The sequence below is a fragment of the Rhinoraja longicauda genome, chromosome 1, assembly GCF_053455715.1.
Source record: "Rhinoraja longicauda isolate Sanriku21f chromosome 1, sRhiLon1.1, whole genome shotgun sequence".
NCBI classification, from domain to species: Eukaryota; Metazoa; Chordata; class Chondrichthyes; order Rajiformes; family Arhynchobatidae; genus Rhinoraja; species Rhinoraja longicauda.
In genome coordinates, this window is record NC_135953.1 from 126,407,488 (window position 1) to 126,426,541 (window position 19,054).

At 38.2% G+C, this 19,054-nt stretch overlaps 1 protein-coding gene across 1 annotated transcript in view; it reads left to right on the forward strand.

Moving 5' to 3' along the window:
• enpep (glutamyl aminopeptidase) overlaps nt 1-19,054 on the forward strand; it is a 76,731-nt gene that overhangs the window by 31,753 nt on the left and 25,924 nt on the right. Inside the window, exons 5-10 of the mRNA XM_078412446.1 lie at nt 274-428; nt 1,779-1,892; nt 10,060-10,194; nt 14,033-14,098; nt 14,457-14,522; nt 14,613-14,764. Coding sequence (XP_078268572.1) covers nt 274-428; nt 1,779-1,892; nt 10,060-10,194; nt 14,033-14,098; nt 14,457-14,522; nt 14,613-14,764 — 688 coding nt within the window. The remainder of the gene's footprint in view (nt 1-273; nt 429-1,778; nt 1,893-10,059; nt 10,195-14,032; nt 14,099-14,456; nt 14,523-14,612; nt 14,765-19,054) is intronic.

Below are 19,054 nucleotides of genomic sequence, written 5' to 3' on the forward strand. Positions count from 1 at the left end.
CAAATATTGGACTTATTTTTTTAATGCATTTTGGTGCAGGAAAGTCATTTTCTGACACTGAGGATGTATGCACAGCTCCTATCCATTTTTTGCAAAAGCTAATCAGCTGAACCCAGCACTCACCACTCCCGCTACAATGTCCTGGGACCCTTTTGAGTATTTGGTTCATTTTGTGGTCCTTCCCAATTATTTATATATATTTTACACTCAAGATGAAATGAATTTAGCTTTTACATTTTGTCACATATGCATTTTGACACTGTCCCCATGCAGATATGATTGCTATCCCTGACTTTGGGACAGGTGCAATGGAAAACTGGGGCCTGATCACCTACCGAGAGACGAACCTGCTATTTGATGATAAGGAGTCTTCCTCCAACAATCAGCAACGGGTTGCTACAGTTATTGCCCATGAACTTGTTCATCAGGTACGGTTAGAATGCAACTTTCATTTTCCAGGAACGTTCAACTTTTGCATATCGTGAATCTATAAACAGCTGCCAGTCGCGAAATCTTTCTTAAAACTTGTGCTGCGTCATAAATGTTTTCTGTACCTGGCACGTTTGCCTCACCTATTTAGTGGTGAGTCTGGCATTGTTATGTCCCCACAGGTTGACAACAATAACACCAAAATAAGGTGCAATTAATGGGCACTGCCATGATTTCAAAGAGTTATAAAGCATAAATCAATTAACCAGCAAAAAAAGTGATGGATCCAAATATTCATTAGATGAAAATGTTTAAGGCAGACATGATCTCAAACTTTTGAGATACTGTAGGAAACATCTGAGACAGGTGTTTGAGCAGGTTTTAGAAACTGACGATTTGTACCTGTACAATGTGGAAACCACAAACATTCAGAATTACAGAGCAGCCAACGTTAATTTATTAACTAACCTCACACCAACCTCATTAAAACCAAATAAAGTACATTGAATGATTGCAAGATCAGCAGAAATCAATGATGCTGTGTGAGCACTGTTAAAGAGAAGGACTGCGTGAGTATGGACTCTAAATGTCCTGAATATGATGTAAATGCTGGTGGCTTGATTATGTCTATCCTCTTATTCACAGTCATCTGCTCTATAGAGGCAATTTTGAAAGATCGTTTGATCTACGTGTATTATATTAATAAACATGATTTATACGTAATCGTGCTTACTTTACAACAAAAATTATGCAGAAATAGCGAAAGAAAAGTATTCCAATCAAGTTGACGTTATGAAAAGTAGTAATGAAGGGGACTTTATTTTCTACATTTCCATTTGTAACTTGTGGTCAAGGAAAGAGAGTTCACGTCGTGGCCCTGTTTCCACCAATCTTTCCACCACCGCGCACAAGAAGCACAAGACGCCGTTGTAGGCAGATGCTGAGAAGTGTGTTCAGCTCTGGCTGAACAATTTCTAATCTTGTGATGTGGACTCGATAAGAAGATTTGTAACTTCAATGACGAATACATGTCATGTCATTATTGAAAAATCTTGAGAGCCATCAGATGGAGAAATGAGGCACAAAAGTGGTTCGGAATTACTGAAACCGAATATACTGAAACTAAACTCATTCACATATCATATCATATCATATCATATATATACAGCCGGAAACAGGCCTTTTCGGCCCACCAAGTCCGTGCCGCCCGGTGATCCCCGCACATTAACACTATCCTACACCCACTAGGGACAATTTTTACATTTACCCAGCCAATTAACCTACATACCTGTAGGTATATATATATATATATATATACATCTTAATAACATGTGTATTTGTGTTTGCAGTGGTTTGGAAATCTTGTCACAATGGATTGGTGGGATGATTTGTGGCTGAATGAAGGATTTGCCAGTTATTTCGAGTATATTGGAGTGAATTCAGCTATGCCTGATTGGTTAATGGTAAGTTATTTTTTTCAGATAGGTTCTGAAATCACATTGTGGGATACAGGCTGAACACATGCTCTGTGATAATTCCTGTTCCCACTCATTTAATGGGATTGCCAGTGATGCGTTAACCCAGTTAAAATCTGTTCGTGCAAGAAGTTAACAAAGAGTTCTCTCATCGTGAAGAGAGTGATTAAAGACCTCCATGGTAGTTGGATGAGAAATTAGGGTTGATTGAATTTGGTGGCCAAGGAGAGGCAGAAGTTAGGAGTCTCAAAGCGATACTCCCTCGTGCTTATGGGGAAGAGCTTTCTGCAGTGTTACGACCCATACTCCATCCCTGCACTGCAGCTACCACCCAAGCCTGCTTTTATTTTAGGTTGAGATCAAAAATGGATTTTGTCTGTAGAGGTGTCATTTATAAATCTCCCTAAGAAAGCAGCAAGAATGATCCCAAAGCATTCTTCATGTCGATGAATAGCTTTACTTGCCTTCATCACGATATGCATTGGCTCTAGGTGCATAAGCATGAACTATCACTAAATGGTGCCCCTGATGTAGTGAAGGATAGGTCAGCCATGATTCTATGGAAAGTACTTTGGTTTGGACTGTACCACCTGCCTCTCTGAAGAAGAACACCTTTGACTGCAGTTCATTTTGGAAGTGGATTGTCCATTATCTCTGCAAGAAAAGAAGGTGCAACCTGGCAGCCTGCTCCCCAAGCAGACAGGTTAAGTTATTTAGAGTCATAGAGTCATCGAGTGACACAGTGTGGAAACAGGCCCTTCGGCCCAATTTGCCCACACCGGCCAACAATGTCCCAGCTACACTATTCCCACTTGCCTGCGCTTGGTCCATATCCCTCCAAACCTGTCCTATCCATGCACCTGTCTGTTTCTTAAATGATGGGATAGTCCCAGACTCAACTACCTCCTCTGGCAGCTGGTTCCATACACCTTCCACCCTTTGTGTGAAAAGGTTACTCCTCAGATGCATATTAAATCTTTTCCCCTTCACCTTGAACCTATGTCCTCTGGTCCTTGATTCTCCTACTCTGGGCAAGAGACTCTGTGCATCTACCCAATCTATTCCTCTCATGATTTTATACACCTCTATAAGATCACCCCTCATCTTCCTGCGCTCCAAGGAATAGAGACCCAGCCTACTCAACGTCTCCCTACAGCTCACCCCCTCTAGTTCTGGCAACATCCTTGTAAATCTTTTCTGAACCCTTTCAAGCTTGACAATATCTTTCCTATAAATCTGATTTGTTCCTGTTATACTGTAACACAGAACAGAAACAGGGCCATCGGCCCACTGAGTCCTTGCCGACTATCGGCTACCCATTTATACTAACCACACATATTTTTTCTCCTCACATTCCCATTAACCTCCAGATTCTTCTACTCACCTGATCATTAGGGGCAATTTACAATGGCCAAATTTGGGATGTGGCAGGAAACCATAATAGCCAGAGAAAACATGTAGTTACAGGAGAACATGCAAAATGCAAACATAAAACATGTTAGTTCAGGATTTACCCTGGGTCTTGAACACTGCAAGACAGCAGGTCTACTAAAGGCAACAATGTGCCACCCCTAATGAGACATTAGGCCCAATACCTCATAACCAGAACTCACAAACAAGTACTGAGGCCGAGCATGATTGAGGGTGAGATGGATGTTTCCTACCATTTTGTTTAATGCACAGTCAAGTTCTCAGCATCTCCACACACCATTGTCAAGGTGGCTTAGGTGATAATGATACTGCCATCCAAGTCTTTCTGGAAGATGCATTTGCCAAGAAAGTCTGGAATGGGCGCAGGGGTCTTTGACAAGGTAGCTGAATATCACTGCTGAGCCACAGGGGATAATCACTGACATTAACATCAATGACTGTGAGAAGAGCAGCTACTATGGACTCCTGAAAAGTCACTGTCTTTCCTGTGCAAGGAATCGTTGACAACCAGATGTTGCAGGCTGGCACATTCCAAGGTCCAGAAATCCCTATGTAAGGTACTGAACGTTAGTGCAGCACAAAGGCGCCACTGGGAAATGCCATCACTTCAGGCCCCATCATTCTGCACAATAAGGGGTTGGAAAACATTGTAACAAAAAACCCTCAGATTTTCTGCTCAGATAATGTCGGTAAAGGAAAATTGATGACATACAGATATAATATAAATCAAACAACTTGGGTTGTTCTGTGACTGGTTCACTGTGACATAATTGTGCATATTTTGTGGATAAAGTATATCTTTGGGGAAAAAAATGATCAAATTAAAGAAGAAAGTTGTTTAGTTTATTTACATCAAAGGGTGCAGTGAATATCAGTACAATTGACATGTAGTTGAAGACGTGTGGTGAAACAACCTTTGGTTAATTTTAGTTGTTACAGCTTGAATGGTCACAAATCATTAAGCTATAGCGCTAAACATACGATTAACACGGTCACTGTCTGTAAAGTAATATATATTCTCCTTCAGTTAAAAATGATAATGCAGAAGGTACCTGATCTGAGATACAGCTTGCTTTATCCCGCAAGACTAAGAGTCTCCTACAAGTCCAAGGTACACTTTTTTACAGACCATGAAAAAGCAATGGAATATGCTAAAGAAGTCGGAAACATGACAGACTGAAGAATTCACATTACCCTTTAGGAGTCCCGCCAGATCTAAAAAGACCTTTAAAGTTTTTTCAAGAGCTTTGAGGAGATCCGGAAACCGAAATGGATGGAGGACATTGGAGAAAACCGTGATCTTTTCTGTTTTTTCTGTTTACTAATCATTATTATTATCTGTATACTCATATATAACTATATATGTGATAACCAATATTTATTAAATATCTATATTACCACTAAAAATTATTAATAAAATTATTAACATTAACATAAATCATATAAATTTAATACTGTATATGATTGATAACAATGATGAATAATCAATAGTCTTCGATTAACATAGAAATGAATTACACAATTATATTATTTAGGAAGATATGCAAGAGGTAAATTAGCCTAAGTCATAATAAAGTTTGACCGTTTTTCTCTTTACTTTTCAATTTAAAATTAAATTTATGATAGATTTAGTGGAAAAATTAATATGATATGTAGAGATATGTAGAGGTTATGTGCTTATGTATGCATACATACGGGTATGTATATATATATATAGGGGTATATCGTGTGTGTGTATGTATGGGTATGTAAATAAGTTTGTTACTCCCAAAGAAGATATATGAATGTTAGAAATAACCCTTTATTTTCTTTGCGCACGGAGCTAGAATTTTTTTTTTTTACAAAGGCTACGGAAGTCTTTAGAATTCTAGCCACGTTAGTGTGGCTATCACTAACTACACTAATTGTAGAGGTAGTTTCTTTTCTTTCACCCTATATTAATCAACTCTATCACTTTTCTCTTTTTAAATATTTTTGTAACTTAATGTTAGAATGGGAAAATAAGACAAATACAAGGAGATGTGTTCGGAAGAGCGTTGTATATGATTTTAAATTCATCTATTTGAGGTTCGGGAGCAGGGTCAGGTTCTGTGTGTTGTACCTTCTGATCGGTTATAGACCACCTTAGAAACAATATGCAAGACATTAATATGACAAGTGGGGGTCAGGGAATAACATTTTGTAGTTGGAATGTCAAGGGAATCAATGAACCAATTAAGAGAGGTAAAGTTTTGGCACATCTAAATTTAATCAAAACTGATATAATATTTCTTCAAGAAACACATCTCAAGAAGGAATCTCAACATAGACTTAAAGCTAAGTGGATTGCTGAATCATATCACTCCTCCTTTTCCCACAAGTCTAGAGGAGTTGCAATACTAATTCGTAAAGGAATACCTTTTAAGAACTCCTCAACAATAGTGGATATTGATGGCAGATATATTATATTAGTTGGAGAATTAAATGGAGAAAAAGTGATTCTTCTTAATGTTTACGGGCCTAATTTTGATAACCCTATGTTCTTTAATAAAACATTTAATAAAATTCCTGAATTCACACAATATAAATTAATAATTGGAGGAGACTTCAATTGTACATTAGATCCATACTTAGATAGATCATCAATGCAAAAAAAAATAAAATCTCAATCAAGTGTATTTTTAAATTCATTTATTAATACCACTAATATTAAGGATGTCTGGAGAATAGAAAACCCAACTGGACGGGAATATTCATTTTACTCACCAGTACACAAAACATACTCAAGAATAGATTATTTTTTAGTTGACTCTACGTTTATTCCATTTATTTATAATTCAAAATACCATAACATTATAATTTCGGATCATGCACCTGTAACATTCATGATTAAATTAAATGGAATGTCCGAGAAACAAGCATATTGGAGATTTAACCCACAAATTTTGAACGAAAAGTCATCCCAGGAATATATTATTAAACAGATTCAAATATTTTTGGAGGTAAATGACAACCCTGACACACCTATTTCTCTTATGTGGGAAACGTTTAAAGCGTATGTTCGAGGTACATTAATTTCTGCTCAAGCATTTTATAATAAAGAGAACAGGATTAAGCAACATACATTGGAAAGTGAAATTAAACAACTAGATATAGAAAATGCGAGAATGCCATCTACTTTAAAACATAATAAAATTGCTGTATTGAAATATAAATTAAATAAAATGTATTCAGAACAAGTAATAAAACTTTATCAAAAAACAAAACAATTACATTTTGAATTTGGAGACAAACCACAAAAACTATTAGCACGTCAATTACGAAAAATGGAAGGGGAAAAAATAATTCATAAAATTAGAACAGAGACAGGAGAATTATTAAAAATGCCCAAGGACATAAATGATAGATTTCTTCAATATTATCAGAACCTTTATTCAACTAAAACCGTAGCACAATCAGAAGGAATAGCAGACTTTTAAAAAAAATGTAATTTAAAAGGTTTAGATTCAAACGATAGAGAATTATTAGAAAGGGAGATTACGATAAAGGATATTGAGGAGTCTATTGGTTCTTTAAAAAACGGTAAAGCAGTAGGACCAGATGGTTTAGGCTCCGAATTTTATAAAAAATTCTATGATTTGCTTAGCCCACGTTTACATAGACTGTATGAGTATATATATACTCAACAGAAACTTCCAGATACTTTAAATGAATCTATAATAATACTGATTCCTAAAGCTGATAAAGATCCGGAAGACCCGGGATCATACAGAGCAATTGCACTTTTAAATACAGATCAAAAAATTTTAACTAAAATACTAGCGAATAGATTAAGTACGGTGATGAATAAATTAATACACCCTGACCAAACAGGCTTCATTCAGAAACGATACTCATACTATAATCTAAGAAGATTATTTAATATTATATATTCCAAGAGAATTATTAATGAAGATCTAGCAATAATCTCACTAGATGCTGAAAAAGCATTTGATCAGGTTGAATGGTCTTATTTATTTTTGGTGATGGAAAATATGCAGCTAGGGGAGAAATTCTGTACATGGATAAAACTGTTATATACAAATCCCACGGCTAGAATATTTACAAACCAAAGGTTGTCATCGAAATTTAGCCTAGCTAGAGGTTGTAGACAAGGATGCCCGTTATCCCCATTATTATTTGCGCTTGCTATTGAGCCACTGGCAGAAAGAGTTAGGGGGCATCCGGAAATACATGGATATAACACAAAGGACACAGAGAACAAAATTTCTCTATATGCAGATGACGTATTAATTTACATCACAAAACCAGAAATTAGTATTCCAAACTTATTAAAGCTAATAACCCAATTTGGATCACTTTCAGGATACAGAATAAATTGGAATAAAAGCGAAATTATGCCAATAAGGGAACATAACAAACAGATAATACAACAATTTCCATTTAAAATAGTAAATGAAAAATTTAAATATCTAGGTATCTATGTAACTAAGATATATACATCATTATTTAAAGCAAACTTCCCCCCGTTACTGAACAAACTACATAAGAATATTCAATACTGGAAAACACTCCCCATCTCAATGGTAGGCAAAATTAATGCCATAAAAATGATTTTTTTACCGCAAATATTATACCTTTTTCAGACAATTCCGATATATTTGACAAAAAACTTTTTTAAAAAATTGGACTCTATTGTTAATGATTTCATCTGGGATTATAAGAATCATAGGATAAATAAAAGACACTTGTGTAAATCAAAAATAAATGGAGGCCTGGCTTTACCCAATTTTTTGTTTTATTTCTGGGCAGTTAATATTAAAAATATGAATTTCTGGTTGGAAGAAATAGATCTTCAACCAGACTGGTTAAAAATGGAAAAGGAAGATTGTTTGCCTTTTGATATTGGTTCGATATTATTTGCCACGTCTAAATTAAACAAAAAAATTTATAGGGAAAACCCTATAATATTTAGTGCTATACGAATTTGGAAACAATTAAAAAAGACATTAAAACTAGATAATTTATCGCTTTTTCTTCCAATTGTGAATAATCCTTTGTTTAAGCCTTCATGGTTAGACCGGGGTTTTACACAGTGGAAGAATTATGGAATTAAAAATATGGGACAACTTTATAAGGAAGGCACCTTTCTGACATTTCAGGAGTTGCAACAGATTTATGGTCTTCGTGGAAATGATTATTTCAGATATCTTCAACTTAGAGATTACGTAAAGTCGAACTCCCAAAATTTTCAAATTAGAAATTCAGAAATTCTTGACGAATGTTGGAACAAACATCCTAATACAGAAAAATTAATATCTTATATATATAATATTTTATTAGACAGTGACATGCCTTCTACGGATTTATATAGACAAAAATGGGAAAAAGAATTAAATCAAGTAATAACGAAAGATACTTGGGAAGAAAGTTTGCAACATATAGATCAGTGTTCACTAAACGCCAGACATTCTCTAATACAATTTAAAGTATTACATAGGTTACATTATTCCAAAACAAAACTACATAAAATTTTCCAACATATTTCACCTAAATGTGATAAATGTCAACATTTAGAAGCTACATTATCTCATATGTTTGCAAACTGTATAAAAATTAAAAAATTTTGGGTAAATATTTTTAGTATAATATCTAAAATAACCAGCACACAATTGGACCCAGATCCAAAATTAATTATACTCGGAATATTAGAATTAGAATTAAATAAAACATTCAGAACAACACAAAAAAACTTTATTGATTATAGTTTAATAACAGGAAAAAAATTAATTCTAAAATTTTGGAAAGGCCCTACGGCCCCCACAATTAAAATGTGGATTATAGAAATGACGGAGACCTTAAACGTGGAAAGAATCAGATTTTCCCTGTTGGACAAACAGGAATTATTCATTGAAACATGGTCTCCTTTTATTGATTACTTAAAGGGTCAGAATAGTTCAGCACAGGAACCTGACTAGCACTCGGACTAAAGAATGAATGAAATGCTATACTTTGGAATGTACGAATATATCTCGAATGAAGTTTTTGTTATTTTAATAAATTTTTCCATTCTTCTTTAACTAATTTTTTCCTTATTTTTATTTTTTTTTTTGTTTTTAGTTATTTTTTCTTTTAAATTGGTTTTTGTTTTTAGTTTTCTTCTCTCTCTTTTCTTTCTTCACTTCATCTACTTCGTTAGCTTTATTTAGTTTATATAAAATAAATTAAAAAAAAGGGGTAAAAGGTATATAATAATAATTGACAATATTATCAATTCAAAAATGTATGACTGTAAAGATGTAAACAGGTTATGTACCTATCCCCAATAAAATTTTATTTAAAAAAAATAAAAAAAATAAAAATAAAATAAATGATAATGCAAAGGAAGATTTTATTATTTATATGTAATGTAACCATTATCATTTTATTTAAATTTCAAATTGATTTTATCGTGTTAAAAGTTAACATACTGGTAGGTTATTAACATTATCCAAACCTGCCTTAAAGTGAAGATAGACACAAAATGCTGGAGTAACTCAGTGAGACAGGCGACATCTCTGGAGAGAAGGAATGGGTGACGTTTTGGGTCGAGACCTTTCTTCAGAGTGCCTTTAAAGTACCTTTGCCAGCATGGGCACGTTAGGACAAATGGTCTTGTGCTGTGCTGCATGTTTCTATAACTCTCTGATAAGGTAACTTGGATATAGTGATTGATTAATAACATCTCCGATATTATCTTTCACAGTTAGATCAAATTCTTGCAGATGATGTCTTGGACGTAATGGCCGACGATGCTTTGTTATCATCCCATCCAATCATTGTTAATGTATCAATCCCAGCAGAAATCACGTCTGTATTTGATGGCATATCATATAGTAAGGTAAAAAATGGAATTAGTACACATTAGACCTCTTCTGTGGCACTGTTTTGTGAGGCATCCAAATGTATGCTCGATTCTTTTACATGCACTTTCAATTACTGAATGATTTAGAAACTATGGGATGAAAATGCCATTGTGTGTTTGATTGCAAACATTTAATTAACACATTAGTGTGAAATTTACTATTCTGAAAGACTTTGACAACATTTAAGACATGCGACTGATTATTGCACTTCTCAGCTAATTGCAGAACAATTTTAAACACGGTTCATTTTGAGAAATGTGCAACTTAAGTCAAATCATTACTTCTATTATTGAATTACTTTGTACATGTATTAATGTCAAGATATTTTGAAAATGATAATGAAGTGAATTCTTTTTTTAATAGATTGAACAAATAATGCTGCAAACAAATTTGCTTTGCAGACTATAAAAGTTAAATGTAAATAGTGGCCTATCTGAAGCAAAATAATTTGCTGGAGTCTTCAGAAAGAATGATCTTACCTCTAAATACAATCCATTCCTTTATAAATATTATATTCACCCACATCAAATGTATTCTTCAAATATCTAATTTATGTGCCTTTATGCCTGTTATTGTACTTCACAGAATGTTATATCTAAAATAGAGAGAGAGTGGTGAGTCTGTGGAATTCTCTGCCACAGAAGGTAGTTGAGGCCAGTTCATTGGCTATATTTAAGAGGGAGTTAGATGTGGCCCTTATGGCTAAAGGGATCAAGGGGTATGGAGAGAAGGCAGGTACAGGTTACTGAGCTAGATGATCAGCCATGATCATATTGAATGGCGGTGCAAGCTCGAAGGGCCGAATGGCCTACTCCTGCACCTATTTTCTATGTTTCTATGTTTCTATAAAATAGTACTACAAATTAACTGATTAAAACTAACGTGGTGGATAATGAGAGAAAACCATATTGTTCAACCACATTAATTGCTGTAAATGTGTGCTTTGGAATGATGATATAATTTTCTATCTTTATGCAATGCGCATTAATTATTGGTAACGTGGCTTCATGCATGGGACTGCACTGGCTGTGGCATTGGTTTGTTTGAGTCAATCTCACTTTTGTCTCACGTGATTGCATAAAATGGAGTGTGGTGGCTGATCTGACGTTCATTTCTTTTGCACGTTGAAAGTAATTGATCAAATTGATCGAAAGACGCTTCACTGGATCTTTATTAAACAATGATCAATGCTCGGCTGTCGGAAAAAAATCTTATTAAAAAGTGATAGATCTCAGGGGGAATCTTGAAGAAGGTAGCCTTCTTTAAGAAAACTTCGGAGCTTAGGTCTTCAGCTACCAAATTAAATTTAGGGACGTTCAGGAGACTAGAACATGGGAAAGTGTGGATTTATCAGAGTTACGGGACTGGAGGACATAATAGGTATGGAGAGAGGGAGGAAGAGGATATGGATAATTCTGAAAATCAAGCCAAGATATTTTAAATTGAGCTATTGCTTGACCAGTCTTAGTCTTAGCCCCCCCCCCCCCCCCCTCGGTCATGGCTGACCATGGGTGATGCATCCTAGTTGGCCGCTTGCTCCACACCTCGGCTAGAGCAGCGTCGCTTGTGGCTGAAGAGACCAATGCGGGAGTGACTGTCTCTGTCGCAAAGGTCACATTTGTGTGTGGTCACAAAGGTCACATTTGTCTATACTTGTCAGTGTAGACAAGAATAATGGCCAAATGGGGCTTGGTACAAGTTAGGAAGTGGACTACAAAGATTTATATAATCTAAAGTTTACAGAAGAGTAACTCGAGGGGATTGAAAGAGTCAAGGCTAGAGCTTACAACAGCATGGATGGTATTTTAAATAACAGTTAAATTGAGACAAGTTTAGAATGGTAGAGGTGGCACTTGTGATGGTACAGTTATGATGGCTTTAAATTTTCTGATCCTTACCAGGAGAGGATTTCTCCTCAACTGGTATTAAATATTGGCAAACAGAGAATGAGATAGTGGTGAGGTGAAGCTGCATGTTGCCAGTGTATCTTTGGAAACTGAGGTCATGTATAAACTAGAAATAATAAGGTACCCTCAGGAATACTGTAGATCTGTGAAAGAAGAGAGTATGGATTTTCTTCTTTTTTTTGCAGTTGTTTTAATGACAGGGAACATAGATTCAATAGATTTGGAGAGGAAAGGAAAGTCCCTCTCAATTATAATTTTTATTGATTCCGACCCTCTACTTTGTTCATTTACAAACAGATGTAATTCGATTTTATGTAATAATATTTTTGTCTTGATAACCTCTTAACACCCAACATACTGAAGTTTCTGTGTGAAAATACTATCCTCAATTTGTAATTTGGGCAGTTTCTCAAATGGCATGGCGATGAACATCCCATGGTCCATTCTCTTCACTGTAAAGTGATAATCTGGTGTGACAAATTGCTCAGAAGGATCACAAACGTTGATTAGTTTCTCGCTTCCGCAGAACTCTGGAACTGTGATTGTCTGACACCTTTTCTATTTTTATTTAATTCACATTCCTGCTCGATGAAAATCACATGGGACCTGCTAAAATTGTTCTCAATTCCCCTCTCTGCTATCTGAACTCAGCTACCCAGATGGCATGAATACAGACCGTATGTCCAATTTTAGGGATGGGACCATTGATATTTTGGGGGGACATTGACATCCCAGGTGCAGGGGCCTAGAAATTTAGCAGAACGATGAGGATGCTATGGGTTGTGTGATTAAATGGCCAGGAAGAACACAAAAAAAAGATGTTGTTTTCAAAGATGAAGAACATTGAGTTGGATCTGCATTTATGTCTAATTACCAATGGTCGAAACCGGTTTATTGTAACAACGTATCCATTGCTTCCTTTACTGTCTAATCACTAATCTGAAGATCTCCAGTTCTTGGTGGCACCAGCAGAGCTCTGTGGAAGGCAGTCATACAGAAGTTGTCTTGTGACTTTGTAAAAATATTCTCGAGGTGCACCAGGACTTCTCTGGGGAAGGACAGACACAAAATGCTGGATTAACTCAGCGGGACCGGCACCAACATCTCTGGATAGAAGGAATGGGTGACGTTTCAGGTCGAGACCCTTCTTCAAAAGGATATGAGTTGGAGTTGAAAGGTATTAAAAAAGAACCTCCTCCAGCCAGTCCCTTGGAATTAAAAGGTTTGATTGTAATTAAGATCCACCTTTAATTTCATTCACATTGCCTTGGTAAAAATGATAAAGTTCCATTTACTTCCTCATCAAAAGAATTGTAGCCAGATATATTATTCAATAGGTCCCAGCTGTTAAACTATGAATTAGTTTATAGTAATCTGTTTGCTATATTACTAACCTAGTAGCAAAGTCCAAATTGCAGGCAAGAGAAAGTCTTTTATCACTCAACTCATCTGCCTGGGGTATTTTCTAAATCTAAATCTCAACTCATCTATCTGGGGTATTCTTAATCCCATTTTGTGTCAGAAACTTGCCCACTTCTTTCATGAAACTCAGTTTTGCTCGTTTTTTTCAGTCTGAAGAAGGGCCTCTGAATGAATTCAAGAGAGAGCTGGATAGAGCTCTTAATGATAGCGGAGTCAGGGGGTATGGGGAGAAGGCAGGAACGGGGTACTGATTGAGAATGATCAGCCATGATCACATTGAATGGCGGTGCTGGTTCGAAGGGCCAAATGGCCTCCTCCTGCACCTATTGTCTATTGTCTATTGCCTCGACCCGAAACGTCACCCATTCTTTCTGTCTTGAGATGCTGCCTGACCCACTGAGTTACTCCAGCTTTTTGTGATGTCTTTGATTTGTACCAGCATCTGCAGTTTTGTTATAGATATGCCGTATGTTTCTGATTGCAGGGTGCGTCGATTCTGCGTATGCTGCGTAACTGGATAACTCCAGAAAAATTTCAGAAGGGATGCCAGGTACAAGATGTTTAGTTTTTAATTTTCAAAAATGAAGCAGGCATTGCGTTATCCGAATTGGTTGTTTGTGCAGATAGTCCTCTCGTCCTGAGTTCCCATTATTAGTCACGCTGTCGTTGACACCCTCGGCATCATTGAGATGCCGCCAGCAGGAGGCCAGGAGACTAACACGACAGGTGACAGGGGTCATCCGTGTGGCCTTGGCAAAGCCGAGATAATTTGTATGAATTTGGGCTGTGAATGGCTTGGAGCACTAAGGGGCCAAGAAAGAAAGAAAATATTATCTGTCATAGTACAGAGGAACTCTCTGGTCATAATAACTGAAGAATGTGAATAAAATACTGCATTCTACCTCCAGAAATACCTCCGTGATCATCAGTATCAAAATGCAAAAACAGATGACTTTTGGGAAGCCCTGACTCAGGTAGGTAAGCTTTGGGTGTCTATTTTTGTTTGATTATGCTGCTGGTTGTGGCTACCACAATAAGTAGAGATGATTTCATTTCATATTCAGGTCAGCGGTGATCCAGTGAAAGAAGTGATGGATACATGGACACGACAAATGGGTTTCCCTGTGCTGAGTGTTGATTCAAATGCAAAGCTTACACAGAAACGCTTCCTGTTGGATGTAAACGCAAATCTAACTGAACCTCCCTCATATCTGAAGTAAGATATCTTTAATAGTTTGGAACAAATTTGCTTTGAATACTAATATTTCATATTTTCAAAGCTTTTCAAATATACATTAGAGGACCAATTTATTTAACATAGGTCAAATTTAGTAATAGAACTAACATGGTTTTAGACCAGGGGTCTCCAAACTATGGCCCGCGGGCCACATCTGGCTCCCCAAGAGATTTGAACATGTTCCGTGCTGTGGCTCGGCTTCCCCCGTCTTCTCCAATCAGCTCCCTCCCGGCGCTCCGAGTGTCCCGACACCTCTCCCCGATCATGAGCTCCTCGCTCCTCCAGGCTCGGTGCCCCTGCTCCGCGCCTCGCGTCCTGCGGCTCTTCGGCCCCTCGCCGCTCCTGCTGGCCCTCCAGCCCCATCTCCCCACATGCCATCTCCATCAGCCGGGGTCCGCTTCCACTTGGCCGGCGCTCAACACCTCGAGGCTGGGGCCGCCGAGCAGAGCAGTGCTCCTCTTCCTCTTCCACCGCCTCCTCCTCCAAGGCCGTCTAGCATGGCTCCCTGTGCCCTTCGCCCTCAGGCCCCGGCAGGTCACCGACCTCCAGCGCTTGCTGCTTCTGCCCCTGCAGACTCTTCAGGCCCCTCGGCTCGGGTTCTTCCCGCTGCTCCTTTCCCAGCTCGCTCAACCCTGTCCTTTCCTCCTCCTCCTCTTCTTCTCCCACCGATCGGTGGCCCTCTGGTTCTCGGCCTTGCTCTCCTGCCTCCCTTCCCGGCCGCATTTCCCCATCTCCCGGCAGCTGGCCAGACGTCTTCCCAGCTGCTTCTTGCGTCCGTGGGGTTTGCAGCCCTTCTCCCAGTTCCTCTTCCTCTGCCGGATCCTTCAGCTTCTTCCCCATTTTTTTACAGCACAAAAATTGACCATTTTGGCGGGTTTTTTTAAGGTAAGAACGTACGTGTTGCATGTGCTACTAGTGTATGCCGGAGGCTGCCATGTACTCCAGACGGCTTGAATTTCTTCCATTTGTTTTACTTAAGTTCTCTTTTGAGCTCATTAAATTTATAAAACTGACATTTCTTTATTTTTTCCTATGGCCCGCAAAAATGCACCAAATATTTAATGTGGCCCTCATGCTGAAAAGTTTGGGGGCCCCTGTTTTAGACAATAGACAATAGACAATAGGTGCAGGAGTAGACCATTCGGCTCTTCGTGCCAGCACCGCCATTCACCATGATCATGGCTGGTCATCCACAATCAGTGCCCCGTTCCGGCCTTTTCTCTTGAAAGCATCCAGGGATTTGGCCTCCACTGCCTTCTGAGGCAGAGAATTCCACAAATTCACAACTCTATGGGTGAAAAAGTTCTTCCTCATCTCAGTTCTAAATGGTCTACCCCTTATTCTTAAAATGTGGCCCCTGGTTCTGGACTCCCCCAACATCGGGAACATGTTTCCTGCCTCTAGCGCGTCTAATCCCTTAATAATCATATGTTTCAATAAGATCTCCTCCCATCCTTCTAAATTCCAGTGTATACAGTCGCTCCATTCTTTCAACATATGACAGTCCCTCCATCCCAGGAATTAACCTAGTGAACCTGCGCTGCACTACCTCAATAGCAAGAATGTCCTTCCTCAAATTTGGAAACCAAAACTGCACAAAATACGTCAGGTGTGGTCTCACTAGGGCCCTGTATGACTGTAAAGGACCTCTTTGCTCCTATACTCAACTCCTCTTGTTATGAAGGCCAACATGCCATTAGCTTTTTTCACTGCCTGTTGTACCTGCATGCTTGGTTTCAGTTACTGATGAACAAGGACACCCAGATCTCCTTGTACTTCCCCTTTTCCTAACTTGACACCATTCAGATAATGGTTCTTGCCACCAAAGTGGATATCCTCACATTTATCTACATTAAACTGCATCTGCCAGGGGTCTGCCTACTCACACAACCTTCCAAGTCACCCTGCAACCTCATAGCATCCTCCTCACAGTTCACACTGCCACCCAGCTTTGTGACATCTGCAAATTTGCTAATGTTACTTTTAATCCCTTCATCTAAGTCATTAATGTATATTGTAAATAGCTGCGGTCCCAGCACCGAGCCTTGCGGTACCCCACTAGTCACTGCCTGCCATTTCTGAAAGGGACCCATTTTTAATCTCTACTCTTTGTTTCCTGTCTGCCAACCAATTTTCTATCCATGTCCTTCCCCTACCCCCAATACCTTGTGCTGGGAGGTCATATAGCAGTTGTATAAGATGTTGTTGTGACCGCATGTAGAGTATTGTGGTCAGTTCTGGGCATCATGTAGTAGGAAAGATATTGTCATGCTTGAAGGGGTTCAGATACGCGGATGTTGCCAGGGTAGAGGGTCTGAGCAAAAGAGAAAGGTTGAGTAGGTTGGGTCTCCATTCCTTGGAGCACAGGAGGATGAGGGGCAATCTTATAGAGGTGTATAAAATCATGAGAGAAATAAATCGGGTAGGTGCACAGAATCTTTTGCCCAGAGTAGGGGATTCGAGGACTAGAGGACATAGGTTCAAGGTGAAAGGGAAAAGATTTAATAAGAATCTGAGGGGTAACTTTTTCACACAAAGGGTGGTGGGTATATGGAACGAGCTGCTGGAGGAGATAGTTGAGGATGGGTCTATCCCAACGTTTATGAAACAGTTAGACAGGTACATGGATAGGGCAAGTTTGGAGGGATATGGACCAAATGCAGGCAGGTCGGACTAGTGCAGCTGGGACATGTTGGCCAGTGTGGGGAAGTTGGGCCAAAGGGCCTGTTCCTACACTGTATCACTCTATGACTCTATGACTCGATGTGGTGTCGACTTTAGAGCCAGTCTCATTAATATCATGTTTAAGTCACCTCCTTACTACTGAATACTCTATTTTTCACCAGTGATCTGCCTGGTGATAAATCTTTTAGAATAATTTGAGCAATGATCTATGAATAAGTAATCTTTTAATTCAAGCCCCAATATAGTGAAAGTAAACACACTAGTTATTACGGATTACGTATAGGCAGATAAGAATTTGTCAGTGTAAGTGACTTACATTGATTTCTTTGTAAGTGTAGTCTGTGTAAGTGTTTTATGCAAGATTGATGCTTGTGATGTTGCGAGTTTAATGATGGACTAGGATAAGTGGAAGATAGGATGCAGGTGTTTGAGTGAGTTAATCAGCAGCAGCTTCCTTTATTTAGAAGATACAGATAACATTAATGGTAAGAACAGAGGGGAAAGAGGTTGTTTTGTGATGCCAGAACCAACCGTTGAGCCTTCCTGAGGTATCGGGGGCCTAACTCAATGAAACACCAATGAAGGGAGATGCCACTTGATAACCCCAATGATATACTTGCATTTATATGGTTAGGTTTTTTTTTTAAGAGTTAGTTAACATGTAGGTAGTTGTTTTTTTGCATATGGAGTTATTTATTGTCCTTAGCATATGTTGATACGTTCAGTTAGATAGTTAGATAATACTTTGGCGTTGGTTTTCTTAATTGAGCGCTTATCCTGGAGTTCTAGCACTTATTTTGTGTTTTAGTTGTAATATAGATTGAATTCAAATCTCTACAGCAATTTAACAGGTAATCGAAGGTGTTGTAGGGCTTATGTCAAGGGAATTGCCCCACAGCAGGGAATAGTACATTTACTCAAGTTATGTGCTGGTCTATAGCTCTGTTCAGTATCAACTCTGGCATAGACACTGGTAATGGTCTTTATGGACACAGACAAAGCATGCAGATTGTATGGTAGAAACATAGAAACATAGAAAAATAGGTGCAGGAGTAGGCCATTCAGCCCTTTGATCCAGCACTGCCATTCTATATGATCATGGCTGATCATCTAAAATCTGTACCCCATTCCTGCATTTTCCCCATATCTCTTGATTCCCTTAGCCCTAAGAGCTCTATCTAACTCTCTATTGGAAGTGAATTGGCCTCCAGTGCCTTCTGTGGCAGAGAATGCCACGGATTCACATCTCTCTGGGTGAAAAAAAAATATCTGCCTGGTATGGCAGTCCCAAAGTGACTCCTGAAAAGCCAGTGCAAAGATTTAGGTTGTGAATTCATCTGGTTTGTCCAAATCAATCTAGCTGCAGCAACTAAATTTCATGGATTGTGGATTGCTGAATGATTTCAATGAATGGTATAATAATAATAATAATAATAATATTCATTTATTGTCATTGCAACGAGTACAACGAAATTAAAAAACAGCCAATCCTGACGGTGCGTACAAACATATATGCAATAAATGCAAAAACAAATAAATACATAAATACAATTAAATTAAGTACAAGATTTTTTAACGGTGTTG